The sequence below is a fragment of the Lathamus discolor genome, chromosome 15 (genome assembly GCF_037157495.1).
Source record: "Lathamus discolor isolate bLatDis1 chromosome 15, bLatDis1.hap1, whole genome shotgun sequence".
Taxonomy (NCBI): domain Eukaryota; kingdom Metazoa; phylum Chordata; class Aves; order Psittaciformes; family Psittacidae; genus Lathamus; species Lathamus discolor.
In genome coordinates this window covers 6362622-6387466 of record NC_088898.1, presented here as the reverse complement: position 1 = coordinate 6387466, position 24845 = coordinate 6362622, and the positions used below count along the sequence as shown (strand labels likewise).

The following is a 24845-nucleotide window of genomic DNA, read 5'->3' as shown; positions in this document are numbered from 1 at the left end:
AGATCTGTCAAGTTGGTGACAAATAGGGGAGCACAGCAAAGCCAGGAACACTGGCTCTTTGCTCAGGATACTCCCCCTTTTCCTCTGTCCTTTAGGATTCATGCGTTACACCCAGCTCTTTCAATTGCTCTGGTGTCAGCTTGCCACGTAGCTGTCTGGTTTGTGTTATGAGCTTTGACTCCTGGCCAGACTGGCTCCTTGTTTTCAGTCTTTGGTGTGGGGTTAGAGGGTGATGTTTGTGAGGGGATAGCTTGGAATAACAACTTGAAGTGACTGGGGAAAATAACCTGGCTTTCTCCTCTTCTTCCCTGCTGCCTCCCCAGGGTCTCATCTGGAGTTTACGAGCCAGTGGTGATTGAAACCCACTAAATGTGAAGAGCAGGGTAGAGCTGCTGGAAACAGGCCCCCTACCCAGTCCGCTGCCACATGGATGCCAACCTTTACCTCTCTTCATGCAGCATTCCAGAAGGGATTTCTCCACACCCCTCCCCATACATTTGCACTGCAGAACTACTCCGAGACCACTCCAGATCATGCACTTTTCCCTGAGTTGGCATTACCCTTCTCCACTTCCCAGTTCTTCCAGTGCCTGCCTTCCCCCTGTTTCTGTTCGGACGCAAGGTGTCTTTTGGGCTTATCCTTAGTCCTAGAGGATGTTGCTCATGTGCATCCCTCACTCCACCCACTCGCAGCAGGGGACTTCTCAGCTTCTGTCTCCCCAAAGCATTGGGTTTATACCACTGTGAACTCTTGAAACCACTGGGGGAGAGGGGGAAACCGTAGTAACCAAACCGAGAGCTGCTTGTGGGTGACACGGTGAAATGGCCACTTGCAGGATGCTTTATCCCATTGACTCTGCAAGGCAGCATCACCTTCCAAGGCAACGGTTTTTACGGAACAAGGTATGCTATGGTGTACACTTCACCTTCCTGCCCTCAAATCCCCGAACATCCTCTTGTCTCATAGGAAACACTTCCCAAAAGTGCATTTCAGAAAACGACCACGATCCAGATGGGAGTTGATAACGGTTAAATGCTAATGCTGTTACACCACTAACTGCGTTACACCCTTCCACTGCTGGGCATGGAAGGGCAGTGTTCATCTGTTAGCATTAGCAGGAGCACTTTAGAGGTTCCAGATTTTGCCTGGAAGAGGCTTCTACTTGCTGTTCCAGGAGTGTGATCCCTGTTTGCTGCACTGAGCCAGCAAATAGTCACTGTTGGAGCTTGGAATACAAAGCCTCTTTTTTTTTTGTTGTTTTCTTCTTTTTTTGTTGTTATTTTAGGCTCAGGAAGGGAAGTGCCCTTCTTGAACTGTGAAAAGAATCTGGCTATCTGATAGCCCTCCCCTGGGCCAGGGCAGGGTGCAGTTGACTGTGGTGGTCTCTCTGTTGTGGTGGTGATTAACAATTGCCTCTCTTGGCCTGCTCCAGGGAGGGAATTGGTGTTGGTTGGCCTTTCTTGCCCTGTCAGTGGGGATCTGTGCCTGTGCTGGTTCTTTCTTGGGGCTGTGGGGAGAAGCCACTGTCTCTGCCTTCAAAGGTAGGATGGGTGTCTTCTGCTGCGTTAGCCACAGCAGCCGTTCTTACCTGCTCTGTGGTGAGTGAACTCTTCTGACAAGGCTTCAAACTGTTCTCTGGTTGATCTTTCAATTGTTCCTCTTTGGGTTTGGTTCCTGTTGTTGGTTGATGCTTGAGCTGCCTCTTTTCCTTGCAGTGTGTGGCAGAGATGTCGGTTGGTCCCTTTCAGCTCTCACATCTTCTCCTGGCAGCTGAACTGCAGATGAGGATGTAGGCAAAGTCCAGCCAGGGGCTGTGCTTGCAGCCCTTCCTGTACAGAGACTCTCAGCTGAGAAGCTATTTCCTTGTAGTGCCCTTTCCTCTTTTGCCAGTGGACTGTGGTGCACTCGGAGCAATGGCACCCTCCTGGGCACGGCTGGGGACGTGCCCTCCTCTGACACATGTGTGTGTGTGCACACACTTGTCCCATTCAGTGAGGAGAAACTTGCAACTGATCACGTTGTTCCAATTCTTAGTTATTGGAAAGCCTTTTCTTAATGGGAAAGCAAAAAGGGTGAGCTATGGTCTCTGTAGCCACAATGCATGCAGATGAGCTACTGGAAAAGGGAATTTGGCAGAATGAGAAACACGGAATGAAAGGACCTTGATTTATAGTTTCTGCCGTGCTAGCTAAGGATGGCTGCATGGGAGGGTGCTAGGCAGGGTGGCAAAGCTTTACAGCTGCTTGCTCTGATTTGACAGTTTCCCTCTTTGAGTCAAGTTTTCTTTCTGTATTTGGACAGACCACATGTAGGATATGGATCTTTTTTCACCCTTTCCCTTCAAAGGGAATTCAATTTGGATTAGGGTAAGAAGAGGGGGTGCAGACAACACCTTGCTTTGGTTTAATGTAGGGGAGAAGTATCGGATCTTTTGAGTCTGTCTAGAACAAAAGCTCTTTCACATTTGCTGGAGGTTCTTAATGGTGATCTCTTCATTCAGTCTGGGTAGGTTTGGCACTCGCTTGCAGGCTGGTGAGCATCCTGCCCTGCTCCCGGGTGCTGTGTGTCTGCAGGAAGGGGAGGACCACTCGCTTTTCTCTCTCCCTGGGGCTTTGCCAGAAAGCCAGGCCTGGCTTGACCCTGCTCTGGCCAGGGTGAGGACAGCAGCAGGCTCAGGCAGCAATGGGTGTTCCACCCTGCCTGCAGAGCTGCTCCATAGCACAGAGCCCCTGCTGCTCCCCAGGGGCCAGCAAAGCCCCTTAGGGAGAATCAGGTCCAACCAGGACTTGAAAGGAGCAAACATAAGCCAGGAAAGAGGCCAAAACCCGGCTCACTTGTGCTGCTCTGCTTCTGTTCCCATGGAAAACAGTGGCACTGGCTGTCAGAGCAGTTGGAATCCAGGGCTTTCTTTTGGGCTCCATTGGCACAAGTCAGCTGCTCTGAGGTGCTGGCAGCTCGGCCTGTCATGAAATCACCAGTGGGACACACAGAGGGAGGAATCTCTTCACAGCAAAGCAAAAGGAGAAGCAGTTGAGCTTTCCAGAAAGCTGGCCTCGTCTTCCCAGGCTGGCAGAGGCATAACCTGCTCCATCCCATAGCTGTGGCCAACCTGGGCACGTCTCTGGCTTCTTCTCCAGTGGCTTAGCACATCACCGCTTGTGGTTTTTGATAACTGTGTCTCATGGGGTGTCTCTTCCTTGTCTCCACGGTATTGACTCCACAGATCCTGGTCTTTACGTAGCTTTTTAGCTCTCCTACCCTTGGTTTTGAATTAGAAAGCAGCCCTAGCCATTCAGCCTGGTGCAGCACAGCCAGGGCTGCGGCACCCAGACGGAGGAAGGAGCAGCCTGTTCCTATTCCTGGATCCCACACAGAGCTCCCACTGCAGTGCCCATTGGTGGCACGGAGGCAGTGGTGCTGGCAGTGGGATCCCTTGTCCTGCAGACTCGCTGCCACCTCGGGAAGCTGCATCTCACGAGCACTTTTCTCCTTGTGGCATCGCTTGCCCTCTGTTCCTCGGTGGACTCTGAGCATTGAAGCAGTGCATCGGTTTCAGACCCAAACCTCTGGTTAGTTTCCTTTGGGGTTTTCTTCTTTGTTGTGAAGTTTATTGAGGTTTTTTTTTATCAACCCAGCAGGCTGGTGGTTTTTTTGACTTGCATTATTGTTTCATTGATATTTTATTCCTGGAAGGGGGGGGTGGGGGGTGAAGGGGGAGGATGCTCTTCCCCACAACGTTCCCCTTCTCAGGGGATTCAGAGGTGGCTTAAACTAAAAGGACCTTATTGGCAAGACTGCATCCCTATGGTCTGTGATGCTGGTGAGCAGGGCTGCTCCTGCCTGGCTGATCCAGAGAGCAGAGCTGGCCTCTGCTTTGGACTGGGGGCCAGGTGAGATGTGTGGGTTCTGCTCAACCAGTTCCTGGACCTTTAGTTGGTGGAAGCCCATTGCAAAGAGTTGGGAAATTCAATATAACTTTTTTGTTTTACTAACTTTCTTTTCTTTTTAAACCAGTCTAAACTGAGTGAATGTCCATAAGAATAGGCTTAGCTGTGACTTGGTGAAGGAGATGGCTTTCAATTGGAAATTGTGATGGGGGGAAAAAGAAAAGGGGGGAGAAGGATGTTGTTCCTCCATCATCTTTTGTATGGCCAGCACTTTAAATGGGGGCCCTCGTGCTGTCCTGACCCTTAGGCAGCAGGCGCGTGATCTCTCCCCCTCCTCATCCTCCTTACAAATAAGCCCTTTTTTAACGCTTGCTTCAGTTAAAGCCCTGCAGAGCACCCGTTTCAGTCTCATCTTCATAGGAGGGGGGTGACTTCTTATTTATTGTTGTCGTCGCTGTTTCTTTTGAACCCGCTGGCACCTGCAGCTGGACTCTGCACGTGCAACGTGTTGTGAACCTCTGGGAAAACCTCACTCCAGGTACGCTTAGAGCATGTAGGTTAAAACACCCCTCCTGGAGAGGGGGACCCCCCCCTCCTTTGCTCCCCTCCTCACTGCCTTACCCGGGAGCTGCAGATTCACCCTCCTTTACCCCATCACCTCTTGCTCCGGTGACAGCCCTGTGGACAAGGCTGGTCCCCAAGGGGCAAGGACCTACAAACGCTGCCTGGTCGCAGGCGTTTGTCCTTAAAGAGCCACTTCCTCACTGGGGTGTGAGCCCCAAATTCCCCCTCACTTCCCTCCCGAGCCTGATGCCCTCTCCATGTTGCATCGCCCCTGCCCCATCAGGAAAGGAGCGGACGTGGAAAACTGGGAAGTAAGAAGGAATTTGGATGCGGCTGAGCCTCAGAACTTGTCTCAAACATAAGGAATAATGGTAGAGCCCGTATTTTTGTGGGGGGGAAAGGGGAGATGTCGGTTTATTTTCTTGGAAGCCAATGGAGCTCGGTGCTGTTCAGCAGAGGCGCGCACTTGATTTCTATCAGATTCTATAGAGAGATGGCTGATATTTTTGGAAAGGGAACGAATGGGTCTATGCAAACTTCCAAAATGGCTTGAAAATAAGAAAAAAAGATAGTTTAACATTTTTTTACTTTGAAATCTAAAGAGAAAAAACTCTAACTTTGTTTCTTAAAGTGCGTTTAGAAAGAGAAGCTACTTCCACTGCTCTATTTTGATGATGATGATGATTCTTGGAGAGTTTGGGCTGGAGGGAATGACTATTTTTCACCATTTTTATCTTGCTCCTCTAGTTTTGGGTTTTGTTTCTTTGTTTTTTTTCTAACGGAATGCTGTGCCGTCTTTGATTCAACAGAGATCGTGTTTGTATTTTCTGTATCTGGTTCCTAACGTAGAGAAATAACAAATATATGAGGAAAATCAATATAATGTCAAATGTTGTTATGGTTTGGGGGGGGGGAAATAAAGGGGTTTTGGTACTTCACACTGCTTCTGCTCCCTTTGTTTCTTGCTTTAAATATACCAAAGTATCTGCTAAGGAAGCAGAAGGGATCGGGTTTGGCTTTGCCTTCCAGCATCGCCTTGGCGATTGGGATACGGGACTCGAGTACCTCGGGTGTTGGAGCTGGGTTTGAGCCCTTGGGGTCCATGGATGACACCGGCACAACGTGTTGCTTGGGCAGGCGCTCCTCTCCCCTCGCTGAACCCGCTGTAAGCGGGTACCACGGTGAGACCGGGCAGGACGGGCACCCCTTCCCGGGCGGGGGATGATGCGCCCGGGTACCGCTCGGTGCCGGGGTGAGCTCCGCCCAGGACTACAACTCCCATCATGCTCCGCGCCAGCTGCACTGATTGGCCTCCGTGGGGCGGGCGCGGTCGACGTTCCTCACGCTGATTGGTGCAGCCCCCGGAAGGGCGGGGCTCGCAGGGAGGGAGGCCGCCGGTCGCCATGGTGAGTGCGGGCGGTTTCGCTCCGCTCCCCCCGGGGCGACGTGAGGGGAGCCGGGCCCGGGCGGGGGGAAGCGGGCTCCGGGAGCCCCGTTAGCGGGGCCGGGCTGCGCTGAGCCGCGGCCGCAACCAGTGCGGGGCCGCCGGGGACGGGCCCCGGCCCCGCCGCCTCACGGGGCCGCACCGGGCCCCGTGGCTGGGAGGAGCGGGCGGGAGCGCTCCCGCAGCGGGGCCCGGCCGGTGCCCTCACGGTGTTCGTGCTCCCGTCCCCAGGTTCACGCCGGTGCCCGTGAGCCGCTCCAGCGCTGGGCCCGCAGCGTGCGGATCCGCTCTGACTGCTTGTCCCTCCGCAGGCCACAGCCGCAGACCAGGTGGTTGGCTTCGGGCTGGTCGCCTTCAGCGCCCTCCTCTTCGTTTACTACACGCTCTGGATCATCGTACTGGTACGGGGCGCGTGGTGGCTGCAAGCCAGGCTCTTCAGCCCTCCGCTGTTTGCCTAGGCCCTGATAGGTGCTGAGGTGTTCCTGTGGGGCTCTGCTGCCAGCTGCCTGGCTAGAACATTCAGGGCAGAGCTTCCTCTCTTTCTGGCCCCCTCTGCGGGTGCCTAGGCAAGACCAAGCTGCCTGCCCTGCTGCTCTAAACCAGGCTGAGCCAGCCAGGGTAAGGTCCAAAGCTCGTGTGAGCTGTCAGAGCTGAAGCCCCATCCCTCTGAAGGTGATGCTGTTGGTGTCTGCTTTTGGAGTCCCCCTGCTTGCTGGTTCTAAAGGGAATTAAATGTGGTAAATATAGAAATGAGATTATTCATACTGAGAGCTTGGTAGGGAGAAAAGTTTGGGCAGGGAAGAGATTCAGAGCAACCCTGCAGAGAAGGCCTTGGGGGTGCTGGTCAATGGGAAACTTAACATGAGCCAGCTTCAGTGTGCGCTCGCAGCCCAGAAAGCCAACCGTATCCTGGGCTGCATCAAAAGGAGCGTGACCAGCAGGTCGAAGGAGGTGATCCTGCCCCTCTGCTCTGCTCTTGTGAGACCTCACCTGGAGCATTGTGTGCAGTTCTGGTGTCCTCAACATAAAAAGGACATGGAACTGCTGGAACAAGTCCAGAGGAGGCCATGAGGATGATCAGGGGCTGGAGCACCTCCCGTATGAAGACAGGCTGAGGAAGTTGGGGCTGTTCAGCCTGGAGAAGAGAAGGCTGCGTGGAGACCTCAGAGCAGCCTTCCAGTACCTGAAGGGGGCCTATAGGGATGCTGGGGAGGGACTCTTCATCAGGGACTGTAGTGACAGGACAAGGGGTAACGGGTTAAAACTTAAACAGGGGAAGTTTAGATTGGGTATAAGGAGGAAATTCTTTCCTGTGAGGGTGCTGAGGCACTGGAATGGGTTGCCCAGGGGGGTTGTGAATGCTCCATCCCTGGCAGTGTTCAAGGCCAGGCTGGACAGAGCCTTGGGTGCCATGGTTTAGTGTGAGGTGTCCCTGCCCATGGCAGGGGGGTTGGAACTGGATGACCTCACGGTCCTTTCCAACCCCAACTATTTCATGATTCTATGAATGTAGAGCTCTGGAAAAGTGGTTCTGAGCCTGATAGGTTCGTCCATTTGAGGGTCATTAGAATCAGGGAACACCAGGTTGGACCCAAAGGATCATCTGGTCCAACCTCATGAATGATTCTCTTCCTGGAAAGAAACATCTTGTGAGCTTTCCAGATATGAGAGGCCTGGTGCAGCCCTGGCTGATGTCTGAGCTCCTGGCAGCTTCCCCTCCAACCTCAGCGGTTTGAGCTCCCTCCTGCCCCTGCTTGCTCTGTTCCGGCTGTGTTGGTGCTGTTGGTAGTTCCGGGAGCAGGTCCGTGTGCTCGCTGCCGTGCAGGAATCCTGACACTGCTCTCTAGTGTCCAAAAGCCTTCCAGTGGTGATCCTGGCGGGATCACCACGAAGCAGAGCCAGGATCAGCTTCTCCTTTCTGCAGGGCAGAGAGCCCTGGGATTCACTGTGTTCAGCACCGAGCAGGATGGCAGCTGAGCCCAGCCTGGGGTTTTATGGGCCTCATGTCACTGCCCCTTGTCATCTCCTGAACGCTGCAGCCTCCTCAGCCACGTCCTGGTCTGGGAGCCCTATTTTTAGCTATCTCCTGCTTGATATTTCCATCCTGCTTTGGAAACCACGAGGCTGCAGGTGCTGGGGCCAGGCCCTGGTGCTGTGCCACCTCCTGACAGCCCTCTCTGTGCCCTGCAGCCCTTCATCGACAGCGACCACAGCATCCACCAGTACTTCTTGCCTAGGGAGTACGCGGTTCTCATCCCCGTGGTGGCCGGGCTGCTGCTGCTGCTATTTATAGGTGAGTGTCGTTCCTCGTGTTCTAATTAGAAGCTTCTAAATTAGGAAGAGAGAAGAGGGTTGCTTGGGGCCGATGTGACACTTGTGCCACGCTCCCTGTGGCCACTGCTGCAGCTTAGCCTGGCCCAGGCGCTGGCGGCTGGTGTTCGGGTGTAAGTCGGGCTCTTTGAGGCCCTGCACAGAGGAATGGTCTCGCTCGCGCTGCTCGGGGCCTGTTTCTCACTGCAGTGGGTTTCAAAGCAGCTGTAATCAGACGTTTCCTGGCTCAATCTGTTCTCGTTGCAGGTGTTTTTGTAACGGTTGTGATGTGGAAGAACAGGAAACCTGTCAAGAAATTGGACTGAAGGGGGCTGAGAAGGCGCCAGAGCCAAGGAAAGACTTTGCCTGCAGCCCCGAGCGGACAGTGCTCAGCACCAAACCCTCCTTCCTGCAGAGACAACCCCGTTGACACCGTACTGACCAAAGGAACCAAACCTGACGTTCAGGGCTCATCGAGAGAGGGACCAGAGCCCTGCTGTGAGGGACCTGCTCCTAACTGGGGCTGTGCTCTGGGCTGCAGTGGCTGGAGGCCGACCTCCACCCCCTGCTCAGCCTCTGGGGGATCCTTCCCCGCTGTTCTTGTTGTGTCCAGTGTGTTCCTCCTGTGTTCTTATTAAATGTTCACATATGGTTTGTGGGGGTTTCTTAATGGTGTTTGAGAGGAAAGAAATCAGACTTTGGGCTGGGAAAAGGCAAGTTTGCATTCTCCATTTGCCTGCTGGAAGAGCTGATCAGAGAGAAGGGTTTGGGTGGAAGGGAGCTTAAAGCCCATCCATCTCCAACCCCGTGCCAGGAGCAGGGACACCTTCCACTAGAGCAGCTTGCTCGAGTCCAGTCTGACCTCTCTGAAGAGGGACCCCTCTGTGCCATGTGGGCACTGTGCTGGGGCAGGGAAACACCGGGGAGCCTGGCTGGGGCAGCCTGGGCATACCCAGCCCTGTGCCATGGGGAGGGCAGGGTTGGGGTGCTCTGATCCTTCCCACACGGACTGAGAGCTTCCCCTACCAGGCAGCGCCGTGTCCCGTCACCTCCGGTCCTGCCCAGGGGTGATGCTGGTGGCTCGGGGTGCCTTGGGCTGAGCCTGGCTGTGGTTTAACCCCATGTGCGTGGCTGGAGCCGGTGCGTGGTGCAGAGGCTGGGCTCCGGCTGGACGTTTGTCCGTAGCTCCTGCAGAGGCTGCCAGGCCTCCATCCACCCCTCTTGCCTTGCCCCTGTGTTGGTGCTGCTCCGCAGGGTGAGGAACCCTTCCCGGCCCCTTTCCACCCGGACATGGCTCAACCCAGCCCATGAGGGCGGGTGTGAGCGGGGCAGGAGGAGGCCAGAGGGTGGAAGATGGGATCATGTCTGCCCACGTCGGGTTTGCCCCAGGCGCTGCCTCCTGTGTCAGAGCCCCGCAGTGTCCCTGTCACCTCATCTCCAGTCCTGCTCCAAGCGTGCCAAGGGCAGGGCTGGGACCAGTTTTGAGGCTACTTCTCATGTTTCTTTGTCAACAGGGGCAGGGTACAAGGTCCGGCACCCACCCCTGGGCAGCAGGCACCTCGCCTCGGGAGCGCTTCGCATAGTCCAGGGGCAAGAGGGGCTGAGGGTGCCCAGCGGCCCTCTGGGGGCATCAGGTGGGGACTGGGAACCAAGGGGCCGCTGGTGTGCGCTGCTCCGGATCCCCTTGGTGCCAGGGTCCGGCGTGGTTGGGAGCTGACGGTGCACGGAGGTGAGAAGGGGCTTGGGGACGCGGGGGCCCAGGCGAGGGCAGAGGGGGTGCAGAGGGAAACGGGCACGGGGACGGGCACCGGGGTCCGCAGCGCGGTGGTCGGGGCCGGGGCACAGGGGATGGGGCCGGGTCCGTAGCAGGGTACGTGCGGGGCTGCCTCGGTACCGACACGTGCGGGGTCGGTCCCGGGTGACCGCGGACGGGTCCCGGTGCCGGTGCCGGTGCCGGAGGCGGCGCTGGGCTGCGGGGCGGGGGGGGGGGGGGGGCGGTCCCGGTCCCGGCAGTGCCCGCTCGGCCCCGCCCCGGCGCTGCCCCGCGGGATGCGGGACCCGGCGGCCGCGGCCCCGGGGGCCGGGGAGCGGCGCCGCCGCGGGGGCTCCCGGCGCGGTGAGTGCGGGCCGGGCCGGGGGGGCCGGGATGGGGAGGCCCCGGGGGGGGCCCCGGTGCTGAGCCCGCTCTGTGCGCAGGGTGCGAGCCGCGACCCTGCTGGTGACCGCGGGCCCCGCGGTGCCCCCGAGCATGAAGACCCTGGTGAGTACCCGCAGGGGCGGAGGGCGAGGGGCCCCTGGGACCCGACGGCACCGGCGGGGAAGGAGCCCGGCTGAGCCGCGCACCCCGCAGGCAGCACCGAGCCCCTGAGCTCGGCCCGCGGCCGGTGCTGCCCGCAGGAAGTGAGCTCGGCGCAGGCACCCAGCGCTCGCCGTGCGCCCGACGCCCGTCTCCGTGGGTCTGCCCCTGTGCGCGGCCCCATGGAGCCCCCGGCATCCAGCGCACCGAGGGTGCACATGGCCGGGCCCGCAGGAACCTTCCGTCTCCCGCTCTGCTCCAGGCCCGGCTCTTCCTGTCGCTGGTGTGCGCGGCGCTGGGTGCTGTGCTCTACGTCCTGCTGTGCACCCAGGCCTGCCCGTGGGCCTGCTGCCGGCCCCCGGCGCAGTGGGGCAGCCCCACAGCATCCACTGCCCCCCGCTTCCAGGGGTACAGCCGCGTCCCTGATGGGAAGGTGAGCGGGGATGGGGCAGCTCAGCCCGACCGTGCCTCAGTTTCCCCTTCCTTAACGAGGGTGGAAGGGGCCGCAGGAGGCAATGGGGAGCCAATGGGTTCATCTCCCCACAGCCGCTGGAGCGGGCCCTGTGCCGCCGCTGTGCCGTGGTCTCCAGCTCGGGGCAGATGCTGGGCTCGCGCCTGGGCCAGGCCGTCGATGGGCAGGAGTGCGTCCTGCGCATGAACCACGCGCCCACCGCCGGCTACGAGGAGGACGTGGGCACCCGCAGCACCGTGCGCGTGGTGTCGCACACCAGCGTCCCCCTGCTCCTGAGGAACCAGCGCTACTTCTTCCAGCAGTGCCAGGACACCCTGTACATCGTCTGGGGGCCGGCGAGGAAGATGAGCAGGGAGAAGGGGGGTTCGACCTACCGGGCGCTGCTGAAGGTGATGCAGATGTACCCGCACCTGCAGATCTACACCCTGACCGACGAGAAGATGACCTATTGCGACGACATCTTCCAGAATGAGACGGGCAAGAACAGGTACCACCACCTCCCATGGAGCCCCCATTGGGTTCCCCAACCATAGCACCGGTGTCCCCCCATCAGACACAGATGGGTACCCCCATCCCACCCGCTCCCGCGCATCGCGGTGCTTTGCAGGATGAAGTCCGGCTCCTTCCTGAGCACGGGGTGGTTCACCATGATCCTGGCCATGGAGCTCTGCGAGCAGATCTGCGTCTTCGGCATGGTCAGCGACAGCTACTGCAGGTACGCGGGGAGCAGCGGGCGCGGGGTGACCCAGCGTCCCCCCGAGGCCCACACCCCCCCCATCCCCTCGCAACAGGGAGAAGAACCACTCGAGCGTGCCCTACCACTACTTCGAGCAGGGCCAGCTGGATGAGTGCAGGATGTACCTGGTGCACGAGCGAGCCCAGCGCGCCGGGCACCGCTTCATCACCGAGAAAGCCATCTTCTCCCGCTGGGCCAAGAGGAAGAACATCACCTTCACCCACCCGTCCTGGGCCGGCGGATAGGGCGTGAGCCACGGGGCGAGGCAGCATCCTGCAGTGACGTGCCTTGGCTGCACCGGTGCCTCTACAGCAGCAGGGCCGGTTCCTCCAGCTGCTGGGTGGGCTGAAACCCCCCCCCGTGTTGGTGCACAGGGGCATGAGCTGGACCCATAGAGCCCCATTGGCACCGAGCACCCCTCTGATGGACCCAGTGCAACCACAAAGGGTTTCCACCTGCTCTGCTGGGGTGAATATTTAATGCAGGATGGAACATTCACGCTGCTGGGCTCCAGCGTGACAGCGGCAGAGCTCGGGGCCGTGAGCCGGTGCCTCTCCCAGGGATGGAGCTCCTTGCCCCACTGATGCCCTGATTCCTGGTGCTTGATGTGGGGTGCGGGGCTCCCCCATCCTGCTGCCTTCTGCTGCTCTGTGCCCGGGCAGGTCCCTGTGGTCCCCTGCATCCCCTTAACTGGGATGCCCTGGGGTCACAGACAGCTCAGGGAGGGCTTCAAGTTGCCTCGTCACAAGTGCCCTTGGATTCAGACCAAAGCAAACATGGCCATTAAACGCAGTTTTAACTCCATGGTGCCTTGTGCTGTGCCCCTTAGGGCTGCGGGACGTGGGGACAGGGGACAGCAGCTGCTCTCTGTGCTGCCAGCATCCTGCGCCCCTGCCAGGCTATAAATAAGGTGATGAGGGGGTAGAGCTGGGCCTGAGCCTGGAGGAAGGAGCCAAAAGCCGATGGTGGAGACCACTTGGGAACCAGATCCCTGCGAGATGGGCGCTGACCTGGGCTGGGTTCTGTGCTGGGTCCAGGCTGATCTTTGGCCTGCAGGGAGGGCGTTTATGGAGACCTGGGTCATGCCGGGACACGCGGCCCTGACCGGGGCTGCAGCTCTTGGAGCCCCTGACAGATGCCACGTGTTTGGGTGGGCCTGGAGGTGTCCGGGGAGGCAGGAGGAGGGCAGAGGGAGCCACGTTCACTCCCGAGGAGGGAGTCACCCGGAGATGCTGCCAGGACATGGAGCCACAGGCGAGCGTGAACCAAGAGCCCCTGGGGCTCTGCCCCATTGCCGCAACCGCACACAGGGAGGGGAGCCGAGATCCCCCCGCACAGGGCCCGCAGGTCCCGGTCAGCGGTGAGCGCCCTCCCTGCCCCACCAGATCCCCGGAGGGCGATGGGGGAGGCGGCGGCATCCCAACAATGCGGCCCTGCAGCGGGTCAGACGCCTCGTGCTGCTCTGGTGCCCGCCCCGCTGCCCTCGGGGCTGGGACGGGTCAGACCGCAGGGGCGGGAGCAAGCCCCGGCCTGCCCCGTCGGGGCCTGGCGCGGGGAGGGCGGCGCTAGGACCCCGGCGGAGCTCCACATCCTGGCGGGCGGCGCTAGGACCCTAGCGGCTGTCTCCATCCCGGGCGGGCGGCGCTAGGACCCTGCCTTGGTCCTCGGTTCCGGCCCAGGCGGCAGCCGCATCAGTATCGCCGGTATCGGCATCACCGGTATCGGCATCACCGGTATCGGCACCGACAGCAGCAGCATCGCGGTGCACTGCGGAGCGGTCCGTGGATACGTTGCGTCCCCTCCGGGCCCGTTTAGCCGGTGCAGGGGTGGAGCGGCTCCGGTGCACGGTGGATGGGGGGGTTACGGAGGGCGGACGGGCCCCGGTCTGCGCGGTTCCTGCAAAGCGGGGCTGCCGGGGGAGGGCTGCACCTTTGGGTGCGGGGATGGGGGGGGGGTGGCGCCGGGAAGCGGGGGAGGGTTCGCATTCCGGGGCGGGTTTTCCCTTCCCGGGCATCAGCAGGGATCGCATCCGGGGCTGGGGGATCCCGGCACGTTGTGGGTGCAGCGGGGTTTGCACCGGCGGGGAGCGGGTCTGGATCAGCCCTTCCCCGGCAGAGCCGCGATGTGAGCCCGGGGCAGCCGTGGAACCGGACACCCCCCCCCCCACCACCACCACCACCAAGCCCCCCCGCAACATCCCGGGTCCCCTGCGGGGCCCGAGGAGGAGATGACGCCCCCCCCGCGCCGTGCGCTGCCCGCCGCAGATGAGACCCCTCGACCAGGTAAGGCCCGACGTGGGGTCCCCGACGTGGGGTCCCCCATGGCCAGAGCACTGCGGAGACGCAGGTGTAGGGACCCCGGTGCTGCCCCCCACAGCCTGTGCACGTCGAGGCCCCTCTGCACCCGCACGCCAAGGCTGTCCCTGGCTGGAACCTTCCCGTCCATCCACAGCGGCCCTGAGCGCCCTGCGGGGCCCCCTGGGGTTGGAGCCAGGAGCTGCTGCATCATTTTCCATCCCTGCTCCCCCCCCAGGGCAATCACTGAAGAGGCTTCAATTTGGTTTTAATTCCTGCTTGCTCCCAGCAGCTGTGCCCAGGACCTGACAGAATAAACTGGGTCAGTCCATTGCTGCGAGGGGAGGTGGGAGCAGGACCCCCCCCCAGGGGTGAGCACCCTGGGGCTGGAGAGGTTGCTGCTGGCTCTGGTTGGATGGAGCCCATGCATGAGCTGAGCTGGGCAGGTCTCAGCTCCTCCCCACTGCGGTCTGAGCCTCCCTGGTGCTTGGTTTAATGGGATTTACCACGCAAGCACTGGGTTTACCCACGCTGACCCGCGGGTTTGAGTGGCTTCGGGCCTGCCGGCGGGGATAATCCATCCCTGGATCCCAGCCGGCTGCAGGGATCTCCCTGGCATGAGCTGTGGCCACGCTGAGCTCCTCTGCATCACAGAGCCCATTGGCATTCCCTTCCCTGTATCAGTGCTGGGGTGTCCCACTGGGTACCGGTCCTGGGCTGCTTGGTGGCTCATCCCATACCCCTGCCATCCCAAGCGCGGTGGCAAGCGGCCAGCGCAGGGGTTGACCGTGTGCCTTGCAGGTGCTCGCGGGACACTGGCGGTCGCAGTGCACTGAAGCCGGCACAAAGACATGAGTGGCAGCGCGGTGAGTGCCGGAGCATCTCCCTATGGACACCGGGAGTCTCCCTGTGGACACCGGAGGTGCCGCGGGGAGCGGGGCCGGGGGCAGCGGCTGATGCTCTCCCCCTGCCCGCAGAGCCAGCGCGCCGCCGCCCTGGGGGTCCTCTTTGCCCTGATCATGTTGCTGATCATCTACAGCTCCGGCAATGGGAGCGAGGTGTTCCCCTACAGCCGCCTGCGGGGCAGAGCCCGCCGGCCCCCCGACCTCAAGAAGTGGGGGGTGAAAAGCGGGTACCTGCCCGTGTGTGGAAACAAGGTACGAGCTGCGGGGCAGGGTGACACCCACAGCGGTGCCTTGTCCCCTGCCCAGCTCCATCCCTCCCTGCTGGGCTGTGCTGACTCCCGGTGTTTGTCATCACCAGACCCTCACTGCCCGCTGCCACCAGTGCGTCATCGTCACCAGCTCCAGCCACCTCCTGGGTACCCGCCTGGGCACGGCCATCGATGGGGCCGAATGCACCATCCGCATGAACGATGCTCCCACCACCGGCTACGAGGCCGACGTGGGCAACAAGACCAGCTTCCGCGTGGTGGCCCACTCCAGCCTCTACCGCGTGCTCAAGCGGCCCCAGGAGTTCGTCAACAAGACCCCCGAGACCATCTTCATCTTCTGGGGGCCGCCCGCCAAGATGCAGAAGAGCCTCCTGAAGATCATCCAGCGCGTCAGCACCTCCTTCCCCAACATGACGGCCTACGTGGTCTCCCCCGGCCGCATGAAGCAGTTCGATGACCTGTTCCGGGGGGAGACAGGGAAGGACAGGTACCTCGGAGCCACCTCCTGCACCGCATCCCCCCTTTTAGCACGTCCCCGGGGTGGAGCTGGCTCTTGGGGCTGCTCCATGGGGTTGGGGCAGGTTGGGGTCCGTATCCCCGTCACCTCCCCGCTGTTGTCCCCATGGTGCTTGTCCTCCCCAGGGAGAAGTCGCGGTCGTGGCTGAGCACGGGCTGGTTCACCATGGTGATCGCGGTGGAGCTCTGCGATGCCGTCCATGTCTATGGCATGGTGCCACCCAACTACTGCGGGTGAGGAGACCCCCGAGCCCTTATCCCAGCCCCATGTCCCCACCGTGGGGCTCACCCCATGCTTTTCCCCCCATTCCAACCCGCAGCCGCCGGCCCCCACCGCGCCGCCTGCCCTACCACTACTATGAGCCGAAGGGCCCCGATGAGTGCACGACCTACATCCACAACGAGCGGAGCCGCAAGGGCAACCACCACCGCTTCATCACCGAGAAGAGGGTCTTCTCCAGCTGGGCCGGCCTCTACAACATCACCTTCTCCCACCCCACGTGGCCCTAGGGGCTGCCTCTGGAGCTGGGATGGATGGGGGGTTCACCTGCATCCCATTCGGAGCAGTTGGAGCCAGGCATCGGGTGCCTCTTACGGGACTGTTGCCTCTGTGCACGGTGGCTGCTCGCACTGGGACGTGTTGGGGTTTGAGCTGGTTTTTGGGGTGAGTGCGGGGTTTGAGGTGTTCACCCCCCCTCCGTGGACGTGGAGGTGAGATCCTGCCTGGTCCTGGTCCTGTGGGGGGTTCTAGGTCCCTTTGGGGTTGCATCACTTTAGGGGCCACCACAGAGACTGTTTCAAGGGGGACGGGACCCTCTTGCTGCTCAGCCCCCCTCTGCCACCCCCATCACCCCAATCCTGTCCCACCACATCCTCCCCTCAGCAGCACCCCGCAGTTTTCAACGGGACCCTGTGGGGGTGACACTGCCACCATGGGTGCCCCAGCACCCCGCAGCCACCCCCCCACACTGCCAAAACCTTTTCTAATGGAGCAATGGGATTTGGGGGGGGGGGGGGGGGAGTTGTTTTGTTCCTCCTGGTCCCAGGGTTTGTATTTGGGGTTCCCGGCCAAAGGAGCGAGCAGGGTCCTCATTGTTTAATGACCCTTTGGAAGCGGCACACGGTGGGGGCTGCAGCACCCCCAGCCAGAGGAGGATTCGTTCACTGCCCATCAGTGGAGCACCGAGTGGAAAGCAGCTCCATGCAGCGAGCTTGGGTGCTGCGCTCTGTGCCCCCGTTTCCCCTTGGCCGTGCCCCATCCGCGCTGGGGCTTTGGCGGACGCGGTGCCAGGGGCAGCCGTGGGGCACCCGTGTTTTGTAAGGGTTTGTACAGGAATAAACATCGCTGCAGTCTCTTGCCTTGGGGCCTGGCTCCGGGATGGGTGTTTGGGGCTGGGCAGGGGGTGCTGGTGGGGCCATCACAGCGGTCTCAGACCCCCAACCCACAGCGATGCTGGCCCTGGGCACTTGGGAGGATGAAGGAATGAGACCCATAGGGACCCATGTCCAGCATCCGGCTGACCCCAGCCATGAGCCATCCCCTCCAGCGCCCTGCCCGGAGCGGGGGGCAGCTGAGCCCTCTCCAGCTCGTGTCACCCCCAGCCAGCTGCCCATAGGGTGTGAGGATGGGGTCTCTGCAGCCATAGAGGAGGAGGAAGAGGATGAAGAAAGGCAGGTAAGGGCACTGCACCCCTGGGGCTCCCCTTCTTGTTGGCAGGATGCAGGTGGCAACGGGGCTGCTGTGGAAGGATGGGGATGAGGACGGGGACCGGGATGGGGATGAGGACAGGGACTGGGATGGGGATGAGGACGGGGACCGGGATAGGGATGAGGATGGGGACCGGGATGGGGATGAGGATGGGGACCGGGATGGGGATGAGGATGGGGACAGCTTTCCCCTCCCAAGAGGCTGGCAGAGGAGGCGCAGGATGGACCCCGGCGATGTCCCGGTGTCCCCAAACCCACCGGGGTCGCTGCTCCCTCCGCAGAGAGGGAAACTGAGGCATGGGGGGGGGGGGGAGAGACCGGGCATCACAGCCCCCTGTGCTGGGGGTCCGCACCCCTTCCCATAGCCCCCATAGCCCCCCATAGCCCCCATAGCCCCCTATAGCCCCCATAGCCCCCTATAGCCCCCATAGCCCCCCATAGCCCTCGTTTGCCGCTGCCGGACCCCTGGGACCGCACCAATGCCGCGGGAGGGGGGGGGGGGGGGGCGCGGCGCTGCCCGCCGCTGCCCGCGGCTGCCCGGGCCCGCTCCCGGCGTGCAGCGCGGCGCCGCGGTCTATATATAGCGGTACCGGAGCCGGCAGGACCGGAGCCGCTGCCCGCGCCGCCCGCCCGGCCCCGCAGAGGTCAGTGCGTGCCCCCCCCGCCCCGGGCCTGCCACCGGGGGGGGGGCACTGCGGCACCGGCGCTGGAGCGGGCTCATGGGGGGGGCCGGGGGCCGGGGTTGCAGTGCCCGGGCGGGACCTGCCCTCGGGAGGGGTTGGCAGGAACGGGGGGGGCAGTGCAGGGGATGCTGGGGGCTTGTATGGGTGCTGGAGGCATTGCATGGGTGCTGGGGGGCTTACATGGGTGCTGGGGGTCTTACATGGGTGCTGGAGGCATTGCATGGGTGCTGAGGGGGCTTACATGGGTGCTGGGGGTCTTACATGGGTGCTGGAGGCATTGCATGGGTGCTGGGGGGGCTTTCAGGGGTGCTGGAGGCATTGCATGGGTGCTGGGGGGCTTTCAGGGGTGCTGGAGGCATTGCATGGGTGCTGGGGGGGCTTACATGGGTGCTGGGGGTCTTACATGGGTGCTGGAGGCATTGCATGGGTGCTGGGGAGGCTTTCAGGGGTGCTGGAAGGCTTGCACAGGTGCTGGAGGTCTTGTATGGGTATTGGAGGTCTAATAGGGGTGCTGGATCTATTGCATGGGTGCTGGGGGCTTGCATGGGTGCTGGAGCAGCCCAGTCCTGAGCCTTGGGGTCCCGGGGGGCAGGAGCTGGGTGCTGATGTGGGGGGGGTGGGTGCTGGGTGTGAGGCAGGGCTGTGCTGGAGCTGGTGTTGGGCTGGGATTGATGGGAGCACCCCGGGGTGCCCCCTGCAATGGGCTCTGTTGGGGTGTCCTGAGCCGTGCTTCACACCCCCATCCAGCCCCCCCTCCCAGCACCCCTTCGGGACCACCTCACCCTGCACCCATGGGCCCAGCGCTGTGCTGGATCAAGCCCTGAGCCCCAGTGAGGGCCAGGGCTGCCCCTAGCCCCTACGGCCCCACCAAGGTCGGTGCTCAGCACCCTCCGCAGTAGGGAACCCCGAGGGTCCTGCACCCCCCCAGCCCCATGCAGCCCCCATGCCAGGGCCCGCAGCGGGACGTGACCCGGTGCCGGTTTCATCCCGGCCATACTTAGCCCCTGCCCTTTCCCGCTGTAAGACGACCTTGTTGGGATGCCCCATCCCAGCTCCTCATCCAGCCGGTTTGGGGTGACGCTGCGGCCAAGCAGGTCGGGTGCCGCGGGGCTGGGTGCGGGCAGGCAGGGTGGCCACCCCCCTGTCTGAGGTGATGGGGTGCAATGGGGCGCTGCCAGACCCCCACTGAGGGCACCCCCACCCCATAGAAACCATCCCGCTGGGGGGGGGTGCTGTGTCCATCACTGGTGTCCCGGTGACGCCGGGGAGCACAGGTGGGTTCCTGGCTGCCGGGCGGGCGCTCCGGGCACCGGGATGTGGTCAGGGCAGGGGAGGGAGCCGGTAACGTCACCGCGCGTCAGGCGGCACAGGGAAGCCCTCACCGCAGCCGGATGCGGCAGGTGCCGGGAGCCAGGTAGGTGATGGATGTGGGAGCAGAGGTCCCTGTCTGAGGGCTAAGGCTGAGGTCAGGGCACCCTCCCTGCTGGTGGGGGGGCACAAAACCTGGCCCCCACCTTGGCTGTGGAGCTGGGCAGCAGCGTGGCAGGGAAAGGAGACCCCTGGTCTCCCTAGATGGGGACCTGCGTGTCCCCCATGTGCTCAGTTGCTCATCCTGCTCTTCTTCCCTTGCAGCCTGAAGTGCTCCTGTGCCTGGACCACAGCAGCATGTCGACAGGTGGGTGCTCTGTCCCCTCTGCATCCTTCCTTCCCCCCTGTATCCCATCTGCTTTGCATCCATCCTCTCCAACGCCTGTTGCATCCATCCCTTTGTCCCCTGCAGTCACTTTTGCTGCCATCCCCCTGCGTCCGTTCCCTTGGTCCCTCCTGCATCCACCCCACAGCATCCATCCCCTCTGTACCCCCCTGCATCCATCTGCCCTACATCCATCCCCTCGGTCCTTCTTGCATCCATCCCCTCTGCATGCCCCCATCCCTCTGTATCCATCCTCTCCACCCCCTGTATTCACTCCCTTTACCCACACCCCTTCAGTCCCCTTTGAACCCATCCCGTTTGTCCCTTTCACACCTCCCTTATACCTTTCCCTGTGTCCCCTCCTTGCCTCCCTCCCCTCTGTCCACCCCACATCCCTCCAGCCCTCTACGTGCCCCACATCCCCTCAGTATGTCCCTGCCAGCCACTTGGCTCGGTCCCCAGCCCCGGGGAGCGCCGGGTGCCGGAGGAGCTGTAATTCCATCCGCCTGTCATCAGGAGATGGGAAAGTGTCCCCCGAGCGTCTCGCCTTTATTTTTAGCCCTGCCTCCCCCTGGCATCGCCCTGCACCACGGCCAGGTCCTGCAGGAGGTGGAGCCCTGCTCCTGGGTGCTGGCAGGGGGCAAAGGGTGGTTTTGTGCCACAAGGTCCATGGACCAGTGATGGGGATCAGGGGCTGCTGGGAGGTGGCTGTGCCAAGCCCCGCACTGGGTGACGATCTGGCCACAGCGATGGATGTGGCCATCCCCACCCGTGGTGGAGCTGTGCCCATTGACCGTCTCCAGGGTACCAAGCAGCAGTGGGATTCCAGCCCTGTGGCCACAGCACCACTGGGTCTTTGTGCTCAGCCATGGCCCGCTCAGGTGATGGGGACAACGGGGACACGCAGTGGTTCCCTCCACCTTCCCTGCACCAGGACTTTGGACTCGGTTCCCTCCATCCCTAGGGATGCCTGTCCTGGATCTGGCACCCCCGGGGACACCGTGCTCCCCAGTGGCCTTTCTGGCTTTTGATAGCTCTTTTTATCCCTTTCTCTCCTCCAGAAAAACTCAAGAACCACAAAATCATCTTCGTGGTGGGTAAGTCTGTGTCCGGGCCCTGTTGCTGGGGCCATGGTGGGTCAGGGTTGCTAGGACTGGGAGGGCACCTCTGGCTGGTCATGGTGTGGCAGCATGTAGGCTGATGTGACAGTAAACATCGGGGGGGGGGTGATGTCCTGAGTGCCATCAGGCAGTGGTGACATCCTCGATGCCAGTGGGATGGTGATGGCCAAGTGCCAATGGAACAGTGATGCCGTGGGTCCTGCATGAGCTGGTGGTGTCCTGTGTGCTGATGGGGCTGTGGTACCCTGGGTATTATTGTGACAGTGATGTCCTGGGTGCCATCAGGGTGGTGGTACCCACATTGCCAGCAGCCCGTGCCAACCCCAAGCACTTGGCATCCCCCATCCCAGGAGCAGTTCTCTTCATCCATCTGATGCTGGCCTTGGGATGCTCATCTCACCCATCTCATCCATGGACCACTGCAGCTCCTTACCCACGGCTCGGGGCACGTGTGGCCCTTGTGTGACTTGCAGGTGGCCCTGGCTCGGGGAAGGGGACCCAGTGTGAGAGGATCGTGCAGAAGTATGGCTATACCCACCTCTCCACGGGGGACCTGCTGCGGGCAGAGGTCAGCTCAGGCTCGGAGCGGGGCAAGACGCTGCAGGCCATCATGGAGAAGGGCGAGCTGGTGCCCCTGGTGAGTCGTGGTGGGACACACAGACAGGGGTGGCTTTGGGGACACCAGATACCATGGTAATGGTCAGCTCATGGCCATGGCGCACCTCTGTCCATGTTGCCACAGGGGGGGTTGCAGCTGGGCCTGGGGGTGCTGGGTGCAGGGTGTGTTGTCCCATGTCCGCTCTGTCCTCCCCTCCCCAGGACACGGTGCTGGACATGCTGAGGGATGCCATGGTGGCCAAAGCAGACGTGTCCAAGGGCTTCCTCATCGATGGGTACCCCCGTGAGGTGAAGCAGGGAGAGGAGTTTGAGAAGAAGGTGAGGGCTGGTGCCATGGAAGAGGGACTCCATCCAATAGGAGCCTGGCCTGTCCATCCCAGTGAAGATCCCGTTCCATCCCATCCCAACAGGGTCTAAACTGGGCACCCTGCCTTGGGGACACTACACCATTGTGCAGTGCATGGGGGTCATCTCTCAAGGGTGTCCTTGGGCTGACGGTGCTGGCGTGATGGTGATGGCAGACATCCGGTGCTTAGCTATGGTGTCCTTTTTCCCCCCTCTGCATCGCTCCGGGGGCCACTGGGACACCATTCTGGTGTCCCCATAGACCCATCCTGAAGATGCAGAGGATGGGGGGTGACGTTTGTGACCCTATGCTCACCACAACCATCTCCCAGAGCAGACCCATGGGGACAACCGTGTGCTCTGTGCTCGCAGATCGCCCCCCCCACGCTGCTGCTCTACGTGGACGCAGGGAAGGAGACGATGGTGAAACGCCTGCTGAAGCGGGGCGAGACCAGCGGGCGGGTGGACGACAACGAGGAGACCATAAAGAAGCGTTTAGAAACCTACTACAAGGCCACCGAGCCCGTCATCACCTTCTACAAGAGCAGAGGCATCGTCCGCCAGGTAAGCGGGGATGCGGCTGATGCCAGCACCCTCCAGCCCTATGGTGGGTGCGTGTGGTCCCAGGGGAGGGGAAGCGATGGATGGGGATGATGAGGAAAACTCAATCCTGGCTCATTTGGGGTGGGCTTGACCCCCTCCAAGCATGGCCCCGCACCCTGAATCAGCCCCACTCTCCCTGCCCACGGCCACGTCCATCCCTGGAACAGCTCCGCTCGCGTTGTCCCTGGCTGGAGCCCCCAGCTCTGACCCCCTCCGTACCCAGCTCAACGCCGAGGGCTCCGTGGACGAGGTCTTCCAGCAGGTCTGCTCCCACCTCGACGCCCTGTAGCCGAGCCCCCGGCCCCGCTCCCCCCCGGCACGCTCCGGCAGAGACAGCGGAAGCGGCTTTATCCTGTTTTCGTGGCCGGAGCCGCGCGGAGGAAATTTCAAGGACATTGTGTTTGGCTCTTTCCCGTCTCTCCCCAGTAAAGTTCCCTGTAACGAGCCCAGACTTTATCTTTTTCTTCTGGCGCAGGAAATGAGTTTTTCTTTCCAGAGGTTGTGGGGTTTTTTTTTCCCTTCTCCCCCCCTTATCCTCCCCCCAACCCCTCTGGAGCTGATTAAGGGCAGGAAGCGGGTGTTTATCCCACCGGGGCAGCGGGATGCTGTGCTTGGAGGAAGGGAGGGAGCATCCCGACCGCTTGCCCCAGCTTCCCAATCCATGGCCTGCAGGGAGCACGGGGCCACGTCCCGCAGCCGGGCCCGCTCACCCCGCTCCTGTCCCGCTGCTGGACCTCCCTGTGCTCTGTGTGTGTGTCCCTGGAGCTGCAGGCACCGTCTGAGCCGTATCCTGCACACGCATCCCTTTTCTGCCAGCACTGGGATAGCGGATTCAGGCCCAGCCATGATGGGATGGGGAATTCCATCACTTTCATGCCTTGGCATTTCCTGGTTTCTTTTGGCTGTCAGGGCTTTCTTGGGGGTTCAGGGTGGCTGCAGTGTGGTGTTCTGGGGTAACATAATGCCGTGGAGGGGGGTGCTCCCTGCCGCTGGTACCCACTGCCATCAGTGCCACCTCTGAGCCAAGGACGCAGTCTTGTCCCCAGGGGCTGAGGGACACACTGAGGACACCGAGCTGAGCCCAGCCACCAGGCCGGGTGTGGGATAGGGTGAGGGTACTTACGGGGAACGAACTGCAGGATCCTAGCAGGCATTGGGAGGTGCTGGTTTGGGGGACTTGGATTTGGGGGCTCCCCAGCACTGCAGAGCTGCCCAGGCACGATGCCACAGCAGAGGGGCTGCAGTGGGATTGTAAGTACAGGATACAGCAGTGCCACAACCCCATCAGGGCCCCCCCCCCTCCTCTCACTTTCATGCTCTCTGGGGGCCGGGGGGCAGGCGGCAGCGCTGGGGTCAGCTGAGGCCACGGGGCCGGGGCAGAGGAAGGAAGCGAGCAGGGAAAAACATCAATTCCCCAAGCAGCAAACCCAAACTCGCCAGGCTCCGACGTCAGCCCCGAGCATGGCGGGGGTGCAGGAGCCACCAGCAGGGCTCGGGGGCACCGCGGGAGGCAGGAAGGATGCGGCCATCCGGCTGGGGCTGGGGCACTGCCAGCACGGCTGAGCCAGGACTGGGGCTGCCTCGTGCCGGTGGGGACAAGGGGACAGTGGGGCAGCAGGCTGGGATGCTACAGCCCTAAGCTGTGCAGTGGGGAGCAGGGCAACCCTTGTGTCTCCATCCCTCTTTGGGTGTACTGTGAGCGTGCCTCAGTTTCCCCAGGTAGGGAGCAGGGCAGTGGGGATGGTAGAGGGGATGCTGTGGTGCTCAGCATCTTGCTCTCCTCCCCAGCATGGGTGCTGCATGCTCGGTGATGGGTTTTAGATGCTTTTCCTCTCGTTGGAAAGCCCGAGGCTGCTCCATAAGCTGTGAGGGGAGAAAAGTGCTGTGCTGGGGATGCAGGGCACACAGGGGATGCACTGCCACAGCCGCTGGGCCGTCTGTCACCCTGCAGCCATCATTACCCCGGGGTCCATCATCGAGGGCTTCTTGCTCATTGCCCTGCAGCGAGAGGGGTGCGGGAGGGCCTGGGGTGCGGGTGCCTGGTCCTGCTCCCCGGCTGAGCACCCGTCCCCGCGCTCCCCAGGAGATGGCAGTGCTCTGTCATGGGAGGTGGCCGCTGCTCACCCAGGGCCATGGACACCGCCGGGGGCATCCTGGCCCGTGCCGAGAGGCCTCGCTGGCTTCCCTGGCAGGTCCCGGTGCTGTCCCCATGCCCGCGACCCTGGCTCGGGATGGAGACCACCACCGGGGGTCTGTGCCCACCCCCAGCACCAGGATGGGTCCCAGCCTCACAATCCGGGTGAGGGCTCTCAGCTCGGGCAGCACCCACAGACACATACGGGGGGAATGGGGCAGGGGTGCAGAAATGGCTCCCTGAGTGCC

The 24845-nt window shown here is 61.6% G+C and overlaps 5 protein-coding genes across 12 annotated transcripts in view; all 5 read left to right on the top strand.

Moving 5' to 3' along the window:
- Positions 1–5334, top strand: part of EEIG1 (estrogen-induced osteoclastogenesis regulator 1) — a 37946-nt gene extending 32612 nt beyond the window's left edge. The window contains exon 12 of the mRNA XM_065695251.1: positions 324–5334. Coding sequence (XP_065551323.1) covers positions 324–369 — 46 coding nt within the window. The 3' untranslated portion in view covers positions 370–5334. The remainder of the gene's footprint in view (positions 1–323) is intronic.
- A 431-nt stretch (positions 5335–5765) lies between these two features.
- DPM2 (dolichyl-phosphate mannosyltransferase subunit 2, regulatory) lies at positions 5766–8859 on the top strand. The gene is made up of 4 exons (XM_065695252.1): positions 5766–5857; positions 6207–6296; positions 8086–8188; positions 8473–8859. Exons 1-4 carry the CDS (start codon positions 5855–5857, stop codon positions 8529–8531), a joined length of 255 nt encoding a protein of 84 aa, XP_065551324.1. The 5' UTR covers positions 5766–5854; the 3' UTR covers positions 8532–8859.
- A 909-nt stretch (positions 8860–9768) lies between these two features.
- Positions 9769–12513, top strand: ST6GALNAC4 (ST6 N-acetylgalactosaminide alpha-2,6-sialyltransferase 4). 3 transcript variants are annotated; one of them, XM_065695346.1, is made up of 6 exons: positions 9769–9934; positions 10402–10465; positions 10764–10934; positions 11048–11460; positions 11581–11688; positions 11765–12513. In XM_065695346.1, exons 2-6 carry the CDS (start codon positions 10454–10456, stop codon positions 11952–11954), a joined length of 894 nt encoding a protein of 297 aa, XP_065551418.1. In that variant the 5' UTR covers positions 9769–9934; positions 10402–10453; the 3' UTR covers positions 11955–12513. The 3 variants fall into 3 exon arrangements, with proteins under 3 accessions (XP_065551418.1, XP_065551419.1, XP_065551417.1); XM_065695347.1 differs by lacking the exon at positions 9769–9934 and adding an exon at positions 10254–10321 and having other exon boundaries at positions 11808–12513; XM_065695345.1 differs by lacking the exon at positions 9769–9934 and adding an exon at positions 10254–10321.
- Positions 12514–13248: 735 nt separating this feature from the next.
- ST6GALNAC6 (ST6 N-acetylgalactosaminide alpha-2,6-sialyltransferase 6) lies at positions 13249–16293 on the top strand. 4 transcript variants are annotated; one of them, XM_065695699.1, is made up of 8 exons: positions 13249–13486; positions 13825–13991; positions 14242–14325; positions 14805–14869; positions 14981–15160; positions 15267–15664; positions 15820–15927; positions 16014–16293. In XM_065695699.1, exons 4-8 carry the CDS (start codon positions 14855–14857, stop codon positions 16201–16203), a joined length of 891 nt encoding a protein of 296 aa, XP_065551771.1. In that variant the 5' UTR covers positions 13249–13486; positions 13825–13991; positions 14242–14325; positions 14805–14854; the 3' UTR covers positions 16204–16293. The 4 variants fall into 4 exon arrangements, with proteins under 4 accessions (XP_065551771.1, XP_065551773.1, XP_065551772.1 ...); XM_065695701.1 differs by lacking the exon at positions 14242–14325 and having other exon boundaries at positions 13249–13427; XM_065695700.1 differs by lacking the exon at positions 14242–14325 and having other exon boundaries at positions 13249–13442.
- A 1664-nt stretch (positions 16294–17957) lies between these two features.
- AK1 (adenylate kinase 1) lies at positions 17958–22958 on the top strand. 3 transcript variants are annotated; one of them, XM_065695679.1, is made up of 7 exons: positions 17958–18044; positions 19716–19758; positions 20838–20873; positions 21371–21534; positions 21717–21833; positions 22233–22424; positions 22631–22958. In XM_065695679.1, exons 2-7 carry the CDS (start codon positions 19749–19751, stop codon positions 22943–22945), a joined length of 834 nt encoding a protein of 277 aa, XP_065551751.1. In that variant the 5' UTR covers positions 17958–18044; positions 19716–19748; the 3' UTR covers positions 22946–22958. The 3 variants fall into 3 exon arrangements, with proteins under 3 accessions (XP_065551751.1, XP_065551754.1, XP_065551753.1); XM_065695682.1 differs by having other exon boundaries at positions 17966–18044; positions 22687–22907; XM_065695681.1 differs by lacking the exon at positions 17958–18044 and adding an exon at positions 19160–19497.
- The last annotated feature ends 1887 nt before the right edge of the window (positions 22959–24845 follow it).